At 42.5% G+C, this 17926-nt stretch overlaps 1 protein-coding gene and 1 long non-coding RNA gene across 3 annotated transcripts in view; both read left to right on the forward strand.

Annotated features, from left to right (window-relative positions):
- LOC110086692 (organic cation/carnitine transporter 2) overlaps positions 1 to 7116 on the forward strand; it is a 38509-nt gene extending 31393 nt beyond the window's left edge. Inside the window, exons 6-10 of one of the 2 annotated variants that reach the window (XM_020807806.3) lie at positions 290 to 390; positions 2009 to 2223; positions 2778 to 2960; positions 3819 to 3954; positions 4692 to 7116. In XM_020807806.3, the coding sequence (XP_020663465.3) occupies positions 290 to 390; positions 2009 to 2223; positions 2778 to 2960; positions 3819 to 3954; positions 4692 to 4779 (723 nt within the window). In that variant the 3' untranslated portion in view covers positions 4780 to 7116. The remainder of the gene's footprint in view (positions 1 to 289; positions 391 to 2008; positions 2224 to 2777; positions 2961 to 3818; positions 3955 to 4691) is intronic. The other variant, XM_072990189.2, reaches the window with a different exon arrangement.
- Positions 7117 to 16074: 8958 nt separating this feature from the next.
- Positions 16075 to 17926, forward strand: part of LOC140704492 (uncharacterized) — a 97971-nt gene continuing 96119 nt past the window's right edge. The window contains exon 1 of the long non-coding RNA XR_013541890.1: positions 16075 to 16511. This is a non-coding gene — a long non-coding RNA (uncharacterized LOC140704492). The remainder of the gene's footprint in view (positions 16512 to 17926) is intronic.

Below are 17926 nucleotides of genomic sequence, written 5' to 3' on the forward strand. Positions count from 1 at the left end.
TGGAAATCCCTGTAAGCATCTAAGACTTTTGGCAACAGTTCCCAGAATTTTGACTGGGAGAATTCTTAGTAAATTCTGGGACCAGTATTTGTTTGTTTGTTTGTTTGTTTGTTTATTGCATTTATTCCATTTATATGCCGCTCATCTAGACATCGTCTAGTTAGTAGTCAAAAAGATATGAAAGTCCCATGCATATTTTTAATACAACTATATTGCGTTAGGAAAATTCATTGTAGCAACATATGATAGTACTGATTTTTCTCCTGTTGTGTGATTGCTTTGTCTGTAGCTACAAAATTTGAGTTCTCATGACCAGCAGATATACAGCATTTTGGATCTAGTGAGGACCCAGAACATCCGATGTATCACCATCATGTCTGTAATTTTATGGTAAGCAAATGGTTTTTTAAAAAGTAACTCCTAGAATTTACACACATGTCCAAGGCCTGAGAATTATATTTAAAGATCTGAACCTCCAATTTCACACAATTTATCTAGAGATAAGTGTACATCACACTTTGCAGAATAGCATATCCAGATGTCCTTGATCTAGTTTATATCACAAAGGATTCATTGTTCCAGCTAGCGTTGCCAACTTTCTTGAACTCTAGTTAAATCATGAGAGAAGGGCTTCTATGTGTGGATGTGTTTGGTATAACACAGTAATCTTGCTGTATCTTAGAATTCGAAGTTACATGATCAGCACCCTTCATGATTTATCTATTGACAGATTGCTTACAGGGGTTGATTAAATTGTTTAGCTACAGGATCCCTTCACACACAAAGAATATTAGATACTCTCAAGGAATCACATTCTCATCATGTTAAATAGGAATGTACTGAGTACTGTTCATTCCCCCCTCTGCAGTGGTATAGTTCAGTAATGTATGAGGTTGTTGATCATATGTCTGCACTCTAGGAACCATCATAGTTCTAATATCTTCCTACAAAGGTAATCTTTACATAGCACTTTACATAGGGGAAGTGCTATCAATCTGTACCCACAACAGCAGCAGCAGCAGCAACAACTGCAAACAACAATAATTGTGTGCCATAAAGTCAATCTTGACTGATGGCGATACTTTCCAGGATTTTCTAGGTAGAGAATACACAGAAGGGGTTTACCATCCCCTTCTTCCGGTTTGTGTGTGTGTGGCCTGGGACTGTGCAGCTTGCTCATGACTACGCAGGCTGGTTCTTCTCCCAGGAGGCACAGAGGAGAATTGAACTCCCAACCTCTGGCTCGGCAGCTAGATACCTAAGTCACTGAGCTATCAAGCTAGCACACACTGTCCTAAAGTATTTCTTCAGATGAATGGTTTGTACAGAAGACCCAAACGCATAGTGTTCCAGTCCATGCAAGTCTTCTTTTTCAGTAAAGGAGGAAAGGACTCCATGATCAGGATGCCACAGGTCCAATCATGTGTTGTGTCCACTTTGCCCATTACTTTAGGTGTATGGTGGACAAGGGGGGGAAGTATTCTCTGCATGAATGAACTTTCTACATTAACGGAATGCTGCCCTAATAAAGTGTCTGAGCAAGGCTGAGTTTCCTCTCTGAGTACTCTTCAGACTAGACAACAGTGCAGAAAGCAAAAGCAGGGTCCATTAAATTTCAGGAGCACCTGCTGCTGTATGTTTTGCCCTATAGATAATGTACGGTAGACTCCCCATATCCGCGGAGCCAGTATCTGCAGATCTAGCTGTCTGTGGTCGCCACTGCTACAGCCAAGCCCACAGTGCGCACACATGTGCACTTACCTCCTCTTCTCATCCTCACTCCTGCCTCTCCCTGCCTGCAACCCCCACTGCTGTGATCCAGCCCACAATGTGCTTTCTTTAATGAGTTAACTACGATTTGCAGTTTCACACATCTGCAGGGGGGGGGGCTTCAAATTTTCTACCCTGGATATGAGGTGGGGGTGGGGTTCTAGTGAGCAATTCTAGTGCAACACAATACTGTTTCAAGGCCCTGACCAATTTGTTATAATAGAGCTGTATCTTTCAGGATGGTCATTTCCATAGGCTACTTTGGCCTCTCTCTGGACACTCCTAACTTGCATGGGGACATCTATCTCAATTGCTTCCTTTCGGCGGTAATCGAAGTCCCAGCTTATACCATCTCTTGGCTACTCCTCCAGTATCTGCCCCGGCGATATTCCATGGCTGGAGTCTTGTTTTTAGGAGGCGGTGTCCTTCTCTTCATTCAGTTGGTGCCTACATGTAAGAATAAGTTGCTTAATACCTTCCTTCTCCCCCCCCCCCACCTTCCTTTCTTAGTGGTAATAAACAGGGATGGCCAGCTTGAACTCTGGTTGAAAGGACCATAATCAGTGAGCTAGTGGAACTTAATGGCACTGGAAGCACACAGGGACATGAAAACCTGTTCTGTTTTAACAGATAAAACCCTAAAAGAGAAAAGTTCACAGTGAAGGTAAACATATGATAAAATAGGCTATGGCTTGTAAAGGGTTAGTCTTGGAAGTGTCACAAGCCTTTTGGGTTTTTTGTTGAAACAGATGAACATGGCGAGCCTGATAAAACTTCCTAGAAAGGCCATCTGTTGACATAGCACTGAAGGCCTGGAATCCCTTCATTTGTGAGGAAGGTGGGATATAAGTAAAGTAGACAATAAAAGGTACCCTCGAATTTACAAGGGAAAAGTCACAAATACTAGATTACAGTGAAAACAGCAGGAGAGGCAGGAGGGTGATAAATATTTTATTGAAATGACAGTGTCTTGCCTGTCACATACATAGCTTGGCTCTTTCTTATAGATCTCAGCATTCTGTCCATTATCCTGGTAATGACTGGAAAGTTTGGGATCACAGCCTCCTTCTCAATGGTGTATGTGTACACAGCTGAACTCTACCCAACCGTTGTGAGGAACATGGGAGTTGGTGCCAGCTCAATGGCCTCCAGACTTGGCAGCATCCTTTCACCTTATTTTGTATATCTTGGTAAGTTACCCGCCTTCTTGTTCCACTGGGTCAAGTGCCATTGCCCTGCTACCTATTTTTCAGTGAGCTCTCCCATTAATCAGAGCCACTTTCTGATACTCAGTACCTTGTTGACTTTGAGAAGTCCCATTTAGAGATGGACATAAATTAAAAAACGAATCACCAAATTTGTTTTAAAAATAGTTTGTCGATGAATGAGCCAGTGTCCCAATGAATCAACAAATTTCTAGCAATTTTTGACTTGCCAATTTGTTTGGCTATGAAACAGCCCCCAAGGCACCTAGAGACACCAAATTTGCAGGGAAGCTTCTCTCTACTCTCTACAATGCCTCCAAATTCGGTGAAGATTGGGTTTCAGATGTCTAAGTTACACTCACAAACCCGCTCCCCCAAGAAAGTTCCCCCAGGCACCTAGAGACACCAAATTCAGAGAAGCTTCCCGTGATGCTCCTCTACAATCCCAGATTTGGTGAAGATTGGATTTCAGACATTCATGTTATAAACCCACAAAGTGGGTCACCCCAGGAAAGTGTCCTTTAGCAGGTCTAGGTGTCTCTGGGTGTTGCGGGGGGCATTTTATAGGGTTCTAAAGTAAAAAACCAAATTGATTAATCAGAAAAATTCATCGACCTTAAGGAATCAGTATGGATCACCATTTTTCTGATTCGTGCCCATTTCTAATCCCGTCTGTTCTAGTCTAGGGGAGGATCATTAAGTTGTTTAATGAGCATTCTGCTCAAAAGATTGCAATTAGCTTTCCCTGGAACAGCAGGGGTCCTCAGAACCCAGTTTGTAAATGATTGGTGTACTGTATATAATAATACATTTTGTCATTATGTGCTGTGTGCTTTCTAACAGGTGCCTATGATAGATTTCTTCCCTACATTTTAATGGGAAGTTTGACCGTGCTTACAGGAATTCTGACCCTCTTTCTTCCAGAAAGCTATGGTGCACCTCTTCCAGACACCATTGAGCAGATGCTAAGAGTTAAAGGGTATGTCTGATTAATTTGTTATGTAGTAAAATTACACAGAGACAGCAGGAAAGATTTACAGGTGGTGTTGTAAAGACATTAGAAAATCAGTAAGACTGTACTAGAAATTTGGTAAATATTAGGTAAGCAACCTATTCTTTTCCCATAAAAGCCCATATGGATGTACAGATCTGCTGCGGGGGCTGTTCTTACAGTCTCATCATCACTTTCAGAGGCTGTTTTTGGTAGGAGACTCAAGAGAGTCCAAAAAAGAGTTGTTCAAAGCTCTGGAGCTCCTTGCCAATTGATGTTAGATTTGCCCCCTCATTGCAGTCCCTTCACTGGCAGGCAAGGACCTTTTTGTTCAGCCAGGCCCTTCGACAATTAAGAGCCTCAAATTCTAAAATTTTAGTCTGTTGCGTTGGTTTTCTTTTCTTCTTAAGGCAAACTAGTATTAGTGTTTTAACCAAGTGATTTTAAAGTGTTGTAATTTTAATTATATTTTAATAACACATTTAATTCTCACTTCGTGTTCATACTTTTCAGTGTATTGTAATTTTATATTTTTAATTGTTTGTAAGTTGCCTTGGGTCCTGATTCTGGGAGAAAGGGAGCATATAAATAAAATAAAAATCTGCCTATTGAATTCATGCTGAAACATTTCTCTTGATACGGAGATGAAATAAACCTCATAATTTTGAAGCATTTTCTTTTAACATTTTTACAATTTACCTTTCCTTCTGTTCATTTCTTTGCAGAATTAAATACAGAAATACAAATAAAAGCCAAAAGAAATCAGAGGATAAAGAAGAAAATTCAGAGATTCTGAAAAGCACATCTTTATGATGGAAATCTATTGTATACTATATTATGAACTGAAGAATACCTAAACACTTCCTTTAATTTACTTCTAGATAGGATTAATGGAAACCTCTTTTTTCCTATAAAGATAAACCTATTTATTAAACACACATTCATTTTTGTGAATGCAAATATACTGTATAATCTCCCTATGGGATCTCTAGCAGCAGTATGCAAGGTTTTGTGGGAAATGATTGGGTGATTGGGGTCCGCTTGCCTTTAGGACTGCTGGCAAATAACCCTTCTTGTACTGTCATGGTTTTTAAGAGATGATTGAAGATGGAGATTGATGAATTGATTTTAGTATTTAGTTAGCACTGGTAAAAGGCAGATATGTTCTGGACCTGCAGGTTTGTCAAATGGGATTAACAGTCATGAAATAATTGCTACCAAGATAAAATAAAATTTAACAAAGTTAATGCAGAATGCTTTAATCAGTGTTTTACACAGAAATGGAAAGAGTTTTTGAATTGGCAGTCTGGTTTTGCATGCAACACTACTTTGTGTTTTTCAGATATAGTTTAATAATAACTACTGGATATAATTTTTTACATCTGGGAATTACTGTATGTATATGCCTTATTTAGGCATATATACATTTTTTAAAAAACACTGAGTAGCCTAAGTCTGAAAGGCAGTGGAGCTAAGAAATGTCTGCATTTCCAATAATCTTTTTCCATCTGTGCCTGAAATATTTTGAATTACATACTGTTTATGTAATAAAGCTACTTGAGAAGCCTGAATGTCCTAACTATTGCCTTTTAAATAAATGCAGAGTTCATTTTTAATGTTGTTGTTTAGTTGTTAAGTCATGTCCGACTCTTTGTGACCCCATGGACCAGAGCACACCAGACCCTCCTGTCTTCCACTGCCTCCTGGCGTTTGGTCAAATTCATGTTGGTCGCTTCGATGACACTGTCCAACCATCTCGTCCTCTGTCGTCCCCTTCTCCTGCCTTCACACTTTCCCAACATTAGGGTCTTTTCCAGGGAGTCTTCTCTTCCCATCAGATGGCCAAAGTATTGGAGTCTCAGCTTCAGGATCTGTCCTTCCAGTGAGCACTCAGGGTTGATTGCCTTCAGAATGAATAGCTTTGTTCTCCTTGCAGTCCAGGGGACTCTCAAGAGTCTCCTCCAGCACCACAATTCAAAAGCATCCATTCTCCGGCTGTTAGCCTTCTTTATGGTCCACCTCTCACTTCCCTACATCACTACTAGAAAAACCATAGCTTTGACTATGCGGACTTTTGTCGGCAAGGTGAGGTCTCTGCTATTTAAAATGCTATCTAGGTTTCTCATTATTTTCCTCCCAAGAAGCAGGTGCCTTTTACCGTCTGCTGTCACCATCTGCAGTGATCATGGAGCCCAAGAGAGTAAAATCTGTCACTGCCTCCATATCTTCCCCATCTATTTGCCAGGATGTGATGGGACCAGTGGCCTCAGCTTTTTTGATGTTGAACTTCAGACCACTTTTTTGCACTTTCCTCTTTCATCCTCATTAAGAGGTTCTTTAATTCCTCCTCACTTTCTGCAATTAGAGTGGAATCATCTGCATATCTGAGGTTATTGATATTTCTCCAGCAAACTTAATTCCGGCTTGGGATTCATCCAGTCCAGCCTTTTGCATGATGTATTCTGCATACAAGTTGAATAACCAGGGGAACAATATACAGCCTTGTCATATTCCTTTCCTAATTCTGAACCTATCAGTTGTTGCATATCCAGTTCTAACTGTTGCTTCCTGTCCCACATACAGATTTTTCAGGAGGTAGATAAGGTGGTCAGGCACTCCCATATCTTTAAGAACCTGCCATAGTTTGCTGTGGTCCACACAGTCAAAGGCTTTTGAATAGTTAATGAAGCAGAAGTAGATGTTTTTCAGGAACTCTCTGGCTTTCTCCATTATCCAGCCCCTTCGACATCTAGCTTGTACTTCTGTGAGTTCTCGGCCCACATACTGCTGAAACCTAACTTGTATGATTTTGAGCATAACCTTGCTAGCATGTGAAATGAGTGCAATTGTACGGTAACTGGAGCATTCTTTGCAACAGCCCTTCTTTGGGATTGGGATGTAGACTGATCTTTTCCAATCCTCTGGCCACTCCTGAGTTTTCCAAACTTGCTGGCATATTGAATGTAGCACCTTGACAGCATCATCTTTTAAGATTTGAAATAGTTCAGCTGGAATGCCATCACCTCCACTGGCCTTGTTGTTAGCCAGGCTTTCTAAGCCACTCAGAGTGGTTACTTAGACCAGATGGGCGGGATATAAATCAAACAAACAAACAAATAAACAAACAAACAAACAAATAAATAAATAAATTCTCCAGGATGTCTGGCTAAAAGTTAGCAACCACACTATCTGGGTTGTCCGGGACATCCAGATCTTTCTGGTATAATTTCTCTGTGTATTCTTGCCACCTCTTCTTGATGTCTTCTACTTTTGTAAGGTCCCTCCCATTTTTGTCCTTTATCATGTCCATCTTTGCACAACATGTTCCTTTATTATCTCCAATTTTCTTGAACAGATCTCTGGTTTTTCCCTTTTCTATGATTTTCCTTTATTTCTTTGCACTGTTCATTTAAGAAGGCCCTCTTCTCTCTCTTTGCTATTATTTGGAAGTCAGCATTCAATTTTCTGTAACTTTCCCTATCTCCCTTGCATTTTGCTTCCCTCCTCTTATTTGCTATTTGTAAGGCCTCGTTGGACAGCCATTTTGCTTTCTTGCACTTCCTTTGCGATGTTTTTTGTTGCTGCCTCCTGTACAGTGTTACAAGCCTCCATCCATTGTTCTTCCAGCACTCTGTCCACCAAATTGAGTTCCTTAAATCTGTTATTCACTTCTATTGGATATTCATAAGAGATTTGGTTTAGATTAGACCTGATGAGCCAGGTGGTTTCTTCTACTTTCTTCTGTTTAAGCTTGAGTTTTGCTATAAGAAGCTGATGATCAGAGTCACAATCAGCTCCAGGTCTTCTTTTTCCTGGCTGTATAGAGCTTCTCCATCTTTGGCTGCAGAGAACATAATCAGTCTGATTTCGGTATTGCCCATCCTGTGATTTCCATGTGTAGAGTCGCCTATTGTGTTGTTGGAAAAGAGTGTTTGTGATGACCAGCTTGTTTTCGTGACAAAACTCTATTAGCCTTTGCCCTGCTTCGTTCTGAACTCCAAGGCCAAACTTCCCTGTTGTTCCTTTTATCTCTTGACTCCCTACTTTAGCATTCCAATCCCTTATAATGAGAAGAACATCTTTCTTTGGTGTCAGTTCTAGAAGGTGTTGTAAGTCTTCATAGAATTTGTCGATTTCAGCCTCTTCAGCATCAGTGGTTGGTGCATAAACTTGGGTTACTGTGATGTTGAAAGGTCTGCCTTGGATTCGTATTGAAATCATTCTATCATTTTTGACATTGTATTCCAGTACAGCTTTTCCCACTCTTTTGTTGACTATGAGGGCTACTCCATTTCTTCTACTGGATTCTTGCCCATAATAGTAGATCTGATAATAGTCTGAATGGAATGCACCCATTCCCATCCATTTTAGTTCACTGATGCCCAGGATATCAGTGTTTTTTCTTGCCATCTCCTGTTTGACCACATCCAGCTTGCCAAGGTTTATAGATCTTACCTTCCAGGTTCCTATGCAGTATTTTTCATTGCAGCATCAGACTTTCCTTTCACTTCCACACTCATGTGCAGCTCAGCATCCTTTCCGCTTTGGCCCAAATACTTCATTAGCTCTGGAGCTACTTTTACTTGTCCTTCATTCTTCTTCAGTCGCATGTTGGATGCCTTCTGACCTGAGGGTCCCATCTTCCAGCACCATACCTTTTAGCCTTTTGTTTCTGTCCATGGGGTTTTCTTGGCAAAGATACTGGAGTGGCTTGCTAGTTCCTGCTCCAGGTGAATCGCATTCACCTGACCTGTTGTGCAAAGAACTTTCCACTATGAGCTGTCTGTGGGTTGTCTATGGGCTATGCCTACATGCCATAAGCCCATAGCTGCTCTGAATTATTCAAGCCCATTCGCCACGACAAGGCAGCAATCCGTGAAGGGGATTTTTTTATGAGTATCATGAAATTATAAAGACAATTTTATGCCAAAATCTTGTTATGTCAAATCTACCAACAAACTGTAGCCATTGACAATGGGTGGTATGAGAAGTGCACTTGTTATGGTTTTCTTAAAACTGCTATTCTAATTTGCACATGGTACGGTTAAATGATTTATTTTGGGGTACATTTTAGACTGTGTAATAAAAGTCACACCAGATTATATTCTTTTAGTAAATTCCCTTGAAGGTTTTTGATGAATGGAACATGATAGATAAAACCAAATTATGTCAGGAGTTGCTAGAAACCCCTTCTGTTGATACAGTTATTTGAAGATGTTTTATATATCACAGTATTTAACTTAAAATCATCTTTATATAAATGTAGCAATTCTTTCCATTTCTTTGCTGAATGCAGGGGTCCCCTGATTATTATAATCCCATATTATATACTGTCGTTGCCCACAGTGGCAGAGGATGTCAGCTCAGTAAATGTCTATGACAGCACTTTTGGTCGAAAGTCAAAGTACACATTTTTTTTTAATTGAACTGCAGGGGTGAGCAGGATTATAGGCCTCCCAGTGTCAAGGCTTCTAAATCCAATTCATTAGGAACTATGTTGTCACTTGTATTAAAGGGACCTCTTCGGTGGTGCCTGTGGCATCATCGCAAAGCTTGTTGGATCAGAAGTCCTTCATTTATATGCACTATTTTGAATGCCTTACAATGCAGAAGTAGCATCCACTGTGTTCAGTGGATGCAGTGCCAAGGAAGTGTGTGTGTAAGATTGTGGCCTTAATGTTCTACCCTCCCCTCAACGTTGTTACTCCCTCTGACTAACATGTTTCCTACAATATTTGTAAAATGTGAAATACTCTGTATGCAGAATTATTTTCTATAATCAGTGGAGCTTTAAGAGAAGATCACAAAGGAGACTCTTGTAGCCTTTTTTGTAAGAAATAGAGGAAGGGAAGTAAAGAACATAATTTCTAGGAAATATCTGTTTTACCATGTACAAAAAAATTTCCTTGTGATGGTGACCTTTGTGTACAGATATTGTGTTGAAATTGGAGATTTCTGTTTGACCCATGTTTATTTTTGAAATAAATATATCCATGCAATATGTGAATATTAATGTATTCATGCAGTGTGTTAATAGATTGTCTGATAATAAAGACAAAATGTTCCTTTTTTTAAAAAATGTGGTGGTCCTTTGAAAACCATTTTAATTAATCTATATAGTATATATTATTTGTAGCATGCTTTAAAGCATTCCAGCCTTATTTCTCTTTCCAGATTATAGGTAGGCAGGCAACAGGTAAGTCCCATATTTTTCCATGTCAGTTTATTTTTGGGGACCTATTGTGGGAAGGAAGACTCAAAGGCCCCATCCAGTGTGAACTGCACAAATACACATCTCAGGTTGCTCCCATTCCCAGCAATCTCCTCTGTTCACCAGCTGGAAAACAGAACATTTGGAAACCAAGACATTCTGTATCTGCACCCAAACCTTGCTCATTGATTCCCAAATGAAATGTTCTTAGCTACAGAAGCCCTAGGTCAGTGGTCGGGAAACGGGTAAATTACCCCAAATGGGGTAAAAGTGAAAATCTTGGGGGTAATGAGCAGAGTGCTACCCCATCCCACCCACACCCACCCTCTGCAGCCAAACCTCAAATTGTAAGCCACTTCTCCCTGTTACTTCCTTGGTTGCAGCAGGGCACTTGTAAATCCTCTGTTCTTTTAGAGATCAGAGATAAGCCTGCTTGACTGGTTACAGCTGTGGAATAGCCCCGGGCAATCAATCAATTTGGGGGGGAGGGGGGTTGTGAATGACTGCTTCCACTGGAAATGACTGCAAGCAAGCAGGAGGAGGGAAAGGATCCAGTTAACAAGGGAAGGAGGGAAGGAAGGTGCACACCACACATAAAATGATTAAAGTGGTAGGGAAAGCCCCCCCCCCCCTCAATTCTGCATCGGCTGTCTCTAGCAAGCATGTCATTGCTAGCACCACTCTGGCAGCCACTGATGATGATTAAATCCTCTGCAAGCTAGCAAAAATTTAATGCAACTTGCTAGGCACATTGGACACCTTATTACTCCCTATACCACACCATGGCTGGAGTGCAATGTGTTCCAGCAAAAATAGTGCACATCTTTATCAAATTTGGTGCATCCTGCTAGTTCGGTACACAGCCTGTGTAGATTCAATAATATTTTTAATATTTTAATGCAAATAATGTATGATTTCCTTCCTTTTGAATCAAGGGGGGGGGGTAATGTCAGCGTATATAAATTTTTTGGGGGGGGGTAAAAGGTTCCCTGACCCCTGTTCGAGGCAGCACAGCTAGTAGCCAGTTTGCTTCTGCAGTCTTAATTACATTTGGGATGCTAAGTTTGGGAATCCCTTCTTAGACAATTAAGGGCACCATCAGCTGGGCTGCAGTGGAAAGTGGTGGGATTCTACTAGCTTTGAGAGTCACACAGGGAGCTACTGGATGCCTCCTAAGCACTCCAAATATGTGTTTTTCTAATGATCACGGTGTAGTTTTTTTCATAATCACCATGCAGTTCCCTTTCCCATATGTAGGAATTCTCAACTTATCTCAATGTTTTGTTTAATAACACACCCATGTTTTTAATTCCTGTGGGCTCATTAGTATTGTCTTCATTGTGATGTTATGTGCCATTGCCCAGTTTCAGTGGGAAGAAATGCAGAATGCAGCTTCTATCCAGCTCTTTTCTTCTGATTGCAGAAAGGCCAGCACTTAATTCCACACTTGCTCTAATTTTGTCTGTGGGAGGAGAAATTGTGGCTTCAGCTATGACTTATTTTGCAGGCATTTGCTTCTCAGTTGAAGTGCTGCTTCAAGTGACCCTAGCTATAATAGACTGGATAAGGTTCAGGGAATTCTACTTTATAAAAGGATAATGTGATGCATGCTTAATTTTGAGTTCACAGAAGCTTACAGTGGTAAATAGGAAGCAGCTGTACATAGGACTATGTTCTTTATTCTCTGTCCTGCAGTGTTTTGATGGATGGGTAGGGGCTGGCCTACACAGTACACTGGGAAAAGGAAATAGCGATATTTTGGCTGCCATAGTACAGGCCTTAATGTATAGGCAGTCAACATCTGACCCTCAAAGAATTGCAACTTCCATTACCCCATGCCATTGTTTTTGGTGCCTGTATATCAGTGGAAGTTGCAATTCAACATCTGGATGACCACCAGTTGCCCAGCCCCAGCCTTAGGCGGTAGTCCTTTCCTGACTTCATAACCACACTGAATCAGGTCAATACCCTATCCACACTTCCATAATAGCCTACCAGATCCCTATGGGAATCCCACAAGTATCAGATGAAGGCCCTTGCTCTTTTCCACCCTGATAATCCTCTGCACAGAGTTAGCAGTCATACAGAGCTCTGTTAGCAAGCTCAGCACCACGGGGGGTGGGGGGGTGGAGGCATCAAACTCTCCCACCACCAGACAAGGGGTAGTGAAGTGCTGCCCAGCTCATTGTGCTGCAGCAGGGGATATCTACCACACACACCATCTGCACAAGTGTCAGCAGTGCCACCACCAGGGAAGAAGGAAGCACCATTAGACTCCCCTGGTCAAAGGAAGAGGAGTTAGCATCCCCAGCCCGCCCTCCAACTAGCTCTGCCCAAAGATGATTTTTTTTTCCCTAATGCCTGATTCTGAATGGACCTTAGGAAGCATCATGGGAAGGGTGGCCAAGAATATAATTTGCGCCACAGTGTTTTAGCTCTAAGGACATCTGTGACCCAGACATTCAAGAAGCAACTTGCTCTGGAGAGAGCAGGCCTTCCTACACACAGCAGAGGTGAGCAATCTTGTGAAATTGTCACTTCTGATATTTCACTTCCTGAAATGACTGCTTTGCTCCATCTCATAGTAGGACTTGTCCTCAGCCCAGTTTGTTTTCCCAATTCCTAGTCTGCTTCTCTTTTGCCCCTTCTGTCAACTATGGCTCAGGCTTCAGACGTAACAAGCAAGAGTATATAAGCAAATCGCAAACCATAGCATCAAACTATGGCCTTTGGCTGGATTGTTTCCTAGGACAGTTTCAGATGCAATAAAAATAATAATTTAACAACTCTGCAACCTAACTTAGCATTCCATGCAAGCCTGACTACTATTTTAATTCTAGTAATATATCAAGAGTCTAGATATTTTAAATTTTAGTTTTTTCCCTTTCTTTTCTTGTTAAATTCTCAATTTTTGAAGTTTTGGGGAGACTTCTGTACAGTATTCTGGGTTGAGCTAACAGAAGGCCAGGAGAAAAGCCACCAAATGGCCAGCGTTCAGTTTTCAGAAGAAGCCGGTAGGGTGTTTCTGCTAAGCTCTCAAACTGCCGATGAAGATAACAGTCTGTTAACCTTACCTTTGTCCAGCATGTAAGTACTCAGCATGTCTCTACATTGGAAAACTCCAATCAGCTATTGTGATTAACAGCCATTGATAGACGTACCATGCATACATCTGTTTGTAAGAACAATTGTACGCAATGGCATAGTGCCAACTTTTGAGGCGCAAGCACTCATTAGGAGAGCCTGCTATGGCCAGGTCTCTAAGGAGACTCCAAATATGCGGGCCAGCAATATTCTACCAAATGAGCAAACCAGAACTAGCAGTTTTCATTGGAGCAGGTCTTTTGTAAAGCTAATGGGTCTTAACTAACCATTTGAGAACCATGCTAATTCAAAACACTTTGCATTACAACAGACAGAACTTACAATATCTTGCTGTTCAGAAAATTACACTCCCACTCCTGCCATTACAGCTAAGAAGGGAGCAAATGACATGATGCCATTGTTCCTACTAATCAAATGGTCCTGGCATTTTGTCCTTGTGAGTCCTGGCTCTGTTACGTTACTGATCATGGACAACATCAGTGTCTAATTGATTTGTCTAATATTTGCATCCAAGAGACTGTGCAGAAACCATAGACAGTCAATCTGTACAGCTGAACTTATTTCCTTGGCTGCAAGGAAAAAACATTCTGCGTCAGCATTTTTATCTCTATTTAACACTAGGAACACAGGAAGCTGCCTCCACCAGAAGTTTGACTGCTTGTCCACCTGGTCCGGTATTGTCTACACTGGCTGTATCACAGGCAACAGTATCTGCGCTGCAAATCTCCAGCATTTCACACAGAAGGACTTCCTGTTACTATCTGGCAATGTTAAGGGTGGAATTGGGAAGTTACACCTTCTTGTTACATACCTGCCCTGTCAAGGATGAGGCAAAAGGAGAAGCATTTGTCTTCTCCCGAAATTCCTAATCAACTGCCCCTGTGATTGATTTTAACATAAGGAAATTAGTGCGCTTTGGTCTTTCCTCGCTAATCAGTCAGAGGCCTGGAGAGGCTTTCAGGAGGGAAGCCCCTTCTTGGTCTGTGACACGGCGGACAGAGTTGCCCAGGCTACCCCCACCCCGCTCCCGTGGCATCTACTGGCAAGCCACGCGAGCCACAGTTATTGACACCCGCACATGGCCCGCTCGAGTGGAGAGGGGCTGGCAGGGAGGGCCACATTGTGGAAGGAAGGCTCAGTTGACGGGGCATCAGGGTGGAGAGCCCAAAAAGAGAGGGGCCGCCCACCAGGCTTGAGGGGTATGTGGAAGTGTTGGGAGTGATACATAATAGACACGTGAAGGGGTCAGGAGAGGGGGAGGAGCTCGAGGAGGGGGAGCTGAGGATATAAATGACAGGAAGACCCTGGGGGAGGGGAGGAAGACAGTGGTGTTGAGAGGCGTTCCGGGAGATGGGGAGGTTGAACTGGGCATACCGGATGAGGCCTTGTAGGAAGTGGACTGTGTCTTTGCTGATATCCCCTGGTATCGGGCCCCACAGCCAGTACTGGATTACGTTTGAGCCATTGCCCAGGAGGAGGACTGACCCACCCTGGTGCAGAAAAGGTGCTGGAGGTGTCAGTGCTAGGTCTGGTGACTCTGAAGATTGACCGGTGTGTGGAAGAATCGTGTGGACCCAGCCCTCCGGGGTGTGGACACCCATGAAAAGGACTGAGCATGGCCCTGGAAGAAGGAGCGGAACCACTTGTGGGCCGAACCACCATGACTGGGAAGGGCCCAGGACAGGGCAGTGGGCGCAGCTGGGTCAGGAAGTGGTAAAACATGGGTCTTAATAAAGGAATAAGGGGAGATCCCATCATTTGTCCGTTCTATATGTCACTTCCCCAAAGGCCATTTGATCTCCTCCTCACAGAGGACCACATAGAATAATATTAGTGTTTTTTTGGGGGGGGGGGTTTCCCTTGATGTACGTTGCTCCATTCTGTTGTGGGTTTTCCACACTGTTTGGCCATGTTCTTAAGGTTTTAATTCCTAACGTTTTGCCAGTCTCTGTGGCTGGCATCTTCAGGAGTCAGAACAACCATCAGATCCCAGCCAGGAAAAGTAGTAGAAGGGGGTAAAGCCTTCGAGAATACATTGCTCCATACTGCCTGGACAATGTTGGAAAATTGAAACTGGATGGGAAATTAAAAACAGCAAACTCCACTTTTGTTCAATCCCAGCGATCGCACACAATAGAAACGAACCAAAATGAAGGAATCTTGTTTGCACCTAAAAACCAGTAGTGCCTGACAGCCAGAATGGTGAGGGGCACTTCTGCTGTCTGGTCACCAGCAAAAGGAGCAACCAGCCCATCCCCACTGTGGACCAAACACACAAAACAGCTAGACAAATGCCCATCTAGTTACTCCTTTTGTTACAGATTCTGTAGCATATGGTAGTGAATAATGCAATAAACTGCTCCTATAGAGATGCAGCCCACTCCCCTATGGCCCTCACTATTCCTTTTTTTGTGGACGTGTTGGGGCAAGGATAGGTGTCAAAAAGATGAAGACTGCCCAGAATCAACCTAATGACTGATTACCATTGCTGGGCCCACAGGAGGAGTGAATTACTGTACAGGGATCAAGTTATTCAGGCAAAATCCAAAGAAAAAAAATAAAACAAAAAGGACAAAAACATGTGGCACCTTAAAGACTATTTAATGTGAGCTTTCATGGACAAGATCAGTTTGTTTCCCCTGCCTGTCCTTTAGCATTAAATGTAAATTCTAAAGTCCAGATTCTGGGTCCAGATTCAAATTGCAGCATAGACACTTCTGTTTTATCAAACAACTTCTTTCTTTCTCCCTTCCCAGATCTGCATATCCTTTTCTCTCTCTCTCTCTCTCTCTCTCTCTCTCTCAAGACTGATAGGAAGCCATGCTGAAAGAAAAGTGAAAGCAATTGTGATCTGCTTTTTGTTTTGATCTAGCAATCTGAGGACTGCAGTTGGGCGTTTGACATGGAGGAAGAAAGCAGAATACACACAAGGGATTTTCTTTTCAGCCTTTAGAAATAAAACCAGTCCATTCTGCTTGGATTGGAGAGGATCTTCCACCTGCTCTCCCCACCCCCTTTTTTTCGGTTTTTTTTTTTTTTTTTTTTTTTTTGGCCTCTACAGTTCTTGATCAGCTGCTAAAGAATCTTTAAGGACTGCTGAAGTCAAGAAAATAGTACTCAATCTAGTAAACGTTTCATGTGGCACTGAGAAACCAAAAGTGCCCAAGGAATATTCTGGATTTCTAAGCCATTTCTCAAGGCATGTCAGAACAACAGAAGATCAGGAAAGGTAAGCTTGTAATAGGTCGAGAATTACAGGGAGTGGAGAGCAGGGCTGGGCAAAGTAGAGGGGGCAGGGGTGGAGCTGAGGGCTTCAAGGCCTTGGGGTCCTAACTAGAGTCCGAACCCTATCACTTTTTAAAAGTGTCCCTTTTGACAGAGTTGATAGTGTGCCAGGGGGCGCCAACGCCTCTTTCCCTGTTTGGACTAAGTCTGACAAAGAGTCTGGTGAAATTCCAAAGCTTGCTCATTTTTTGTCAGTGTCAGTTGGCTTTAACGCTGATCCTCTGAATCTTTCCTCTCAGATTCTTTCTTTCTATGAGTTAATGCTAGATCAACAAGGAAAGAGGGAATCTGCTGCCCAGTCTGGCCAGAATGGCCTCGCTGTATCCTGGGTCCCATGACAGGGTTAAGGCTGTGAATTAATCTGGGGCGTTTTGTTTCTTTTCTTCTTTACAGCCACTTTCTCTTCTTCAGAACCTGAGCAGTTTGGACATTTATTCGAAGTGTATTAGTTTGCCCTTGGCTCTGGTTGGTTTTATCTTTGGTGGGGGCAGCATGTGTGTGTGAGTGTGCGCACACATGCCTGTGTGTTGGGGCAGAGCCCAGTTGTCCTTTCGTTAAGCTTTTGGCATCTGTTCCTGGGTATTCCCCCGATGTAGGTAGACAGCACTGGTGGCCTCTGTAGACTCATTGGAGCAACTCACCTGCTAAAGCAACATAAGGGTGGTATTATTTGTAAAGTCCATGGGCACTAGAGATGGTCTGGCCATGCCTAGTCCTCCTCCTGCTTCCATCTGGTTTGTCACCGGAGTGGAGACCTTGCTCTGGCACCCAAAATCTGTGTAGAAATCCTGAAATTTGGGGGGGGGGGGAGGAACCCTCCCACTGAGTTGCAGCTTGCCGTTTGCAAGGGCAAGCAATTAACCAAAGCCCATTTGGATAAAAATGAAGGTGGAGGAAAGTGCCAAGGCTTGCACCATCACAGCCCACCATCAGAAAATGTAGATTAAGAGAAGTAATCATCCTCTTCTCTACTTTTGTGCATAAATCTAAAAACGCCCCCTTGTGAGGTTGCTTTTTAAGACAACTAAATCTGTCCCACTGTGTTGTGTGCATTATGTGAGATGCATTTGTTGCTGAGAGACATTAAACACTGCTGTCCCAGACTTTCTGCGGTTGTTGTGATCAGTGTTTTCAGCCAGCATTTTTTACACACACACACACACACACACACACACACACACACACACACACACACACACACACACACACACACACACACACACACACACACACACACACACACACACACACACACACACACACACACAGCTTAGCTGAAGCCTCCAGTTAGAACACTTTTCTGTTTTTCCAAGTGCTGAAATTGCTTGTGTACTCTAAAATAAACAGGAATAGACTTGA

This window comes from Pogona vitticeps, chromosome 2 (genome assembly GCF_051106095.1).
Source record: "Pogona vitticeps strain Pit_001003342236 chromosome 2, PviZW2.1, whole genome shotgun sequence".
Taxonomy (NCBI): Eukaryota; Metazoa; Chordata; class Lepidosauria; order Squamata; family Agamidae; genus Pogona; species Pogona vitticeps.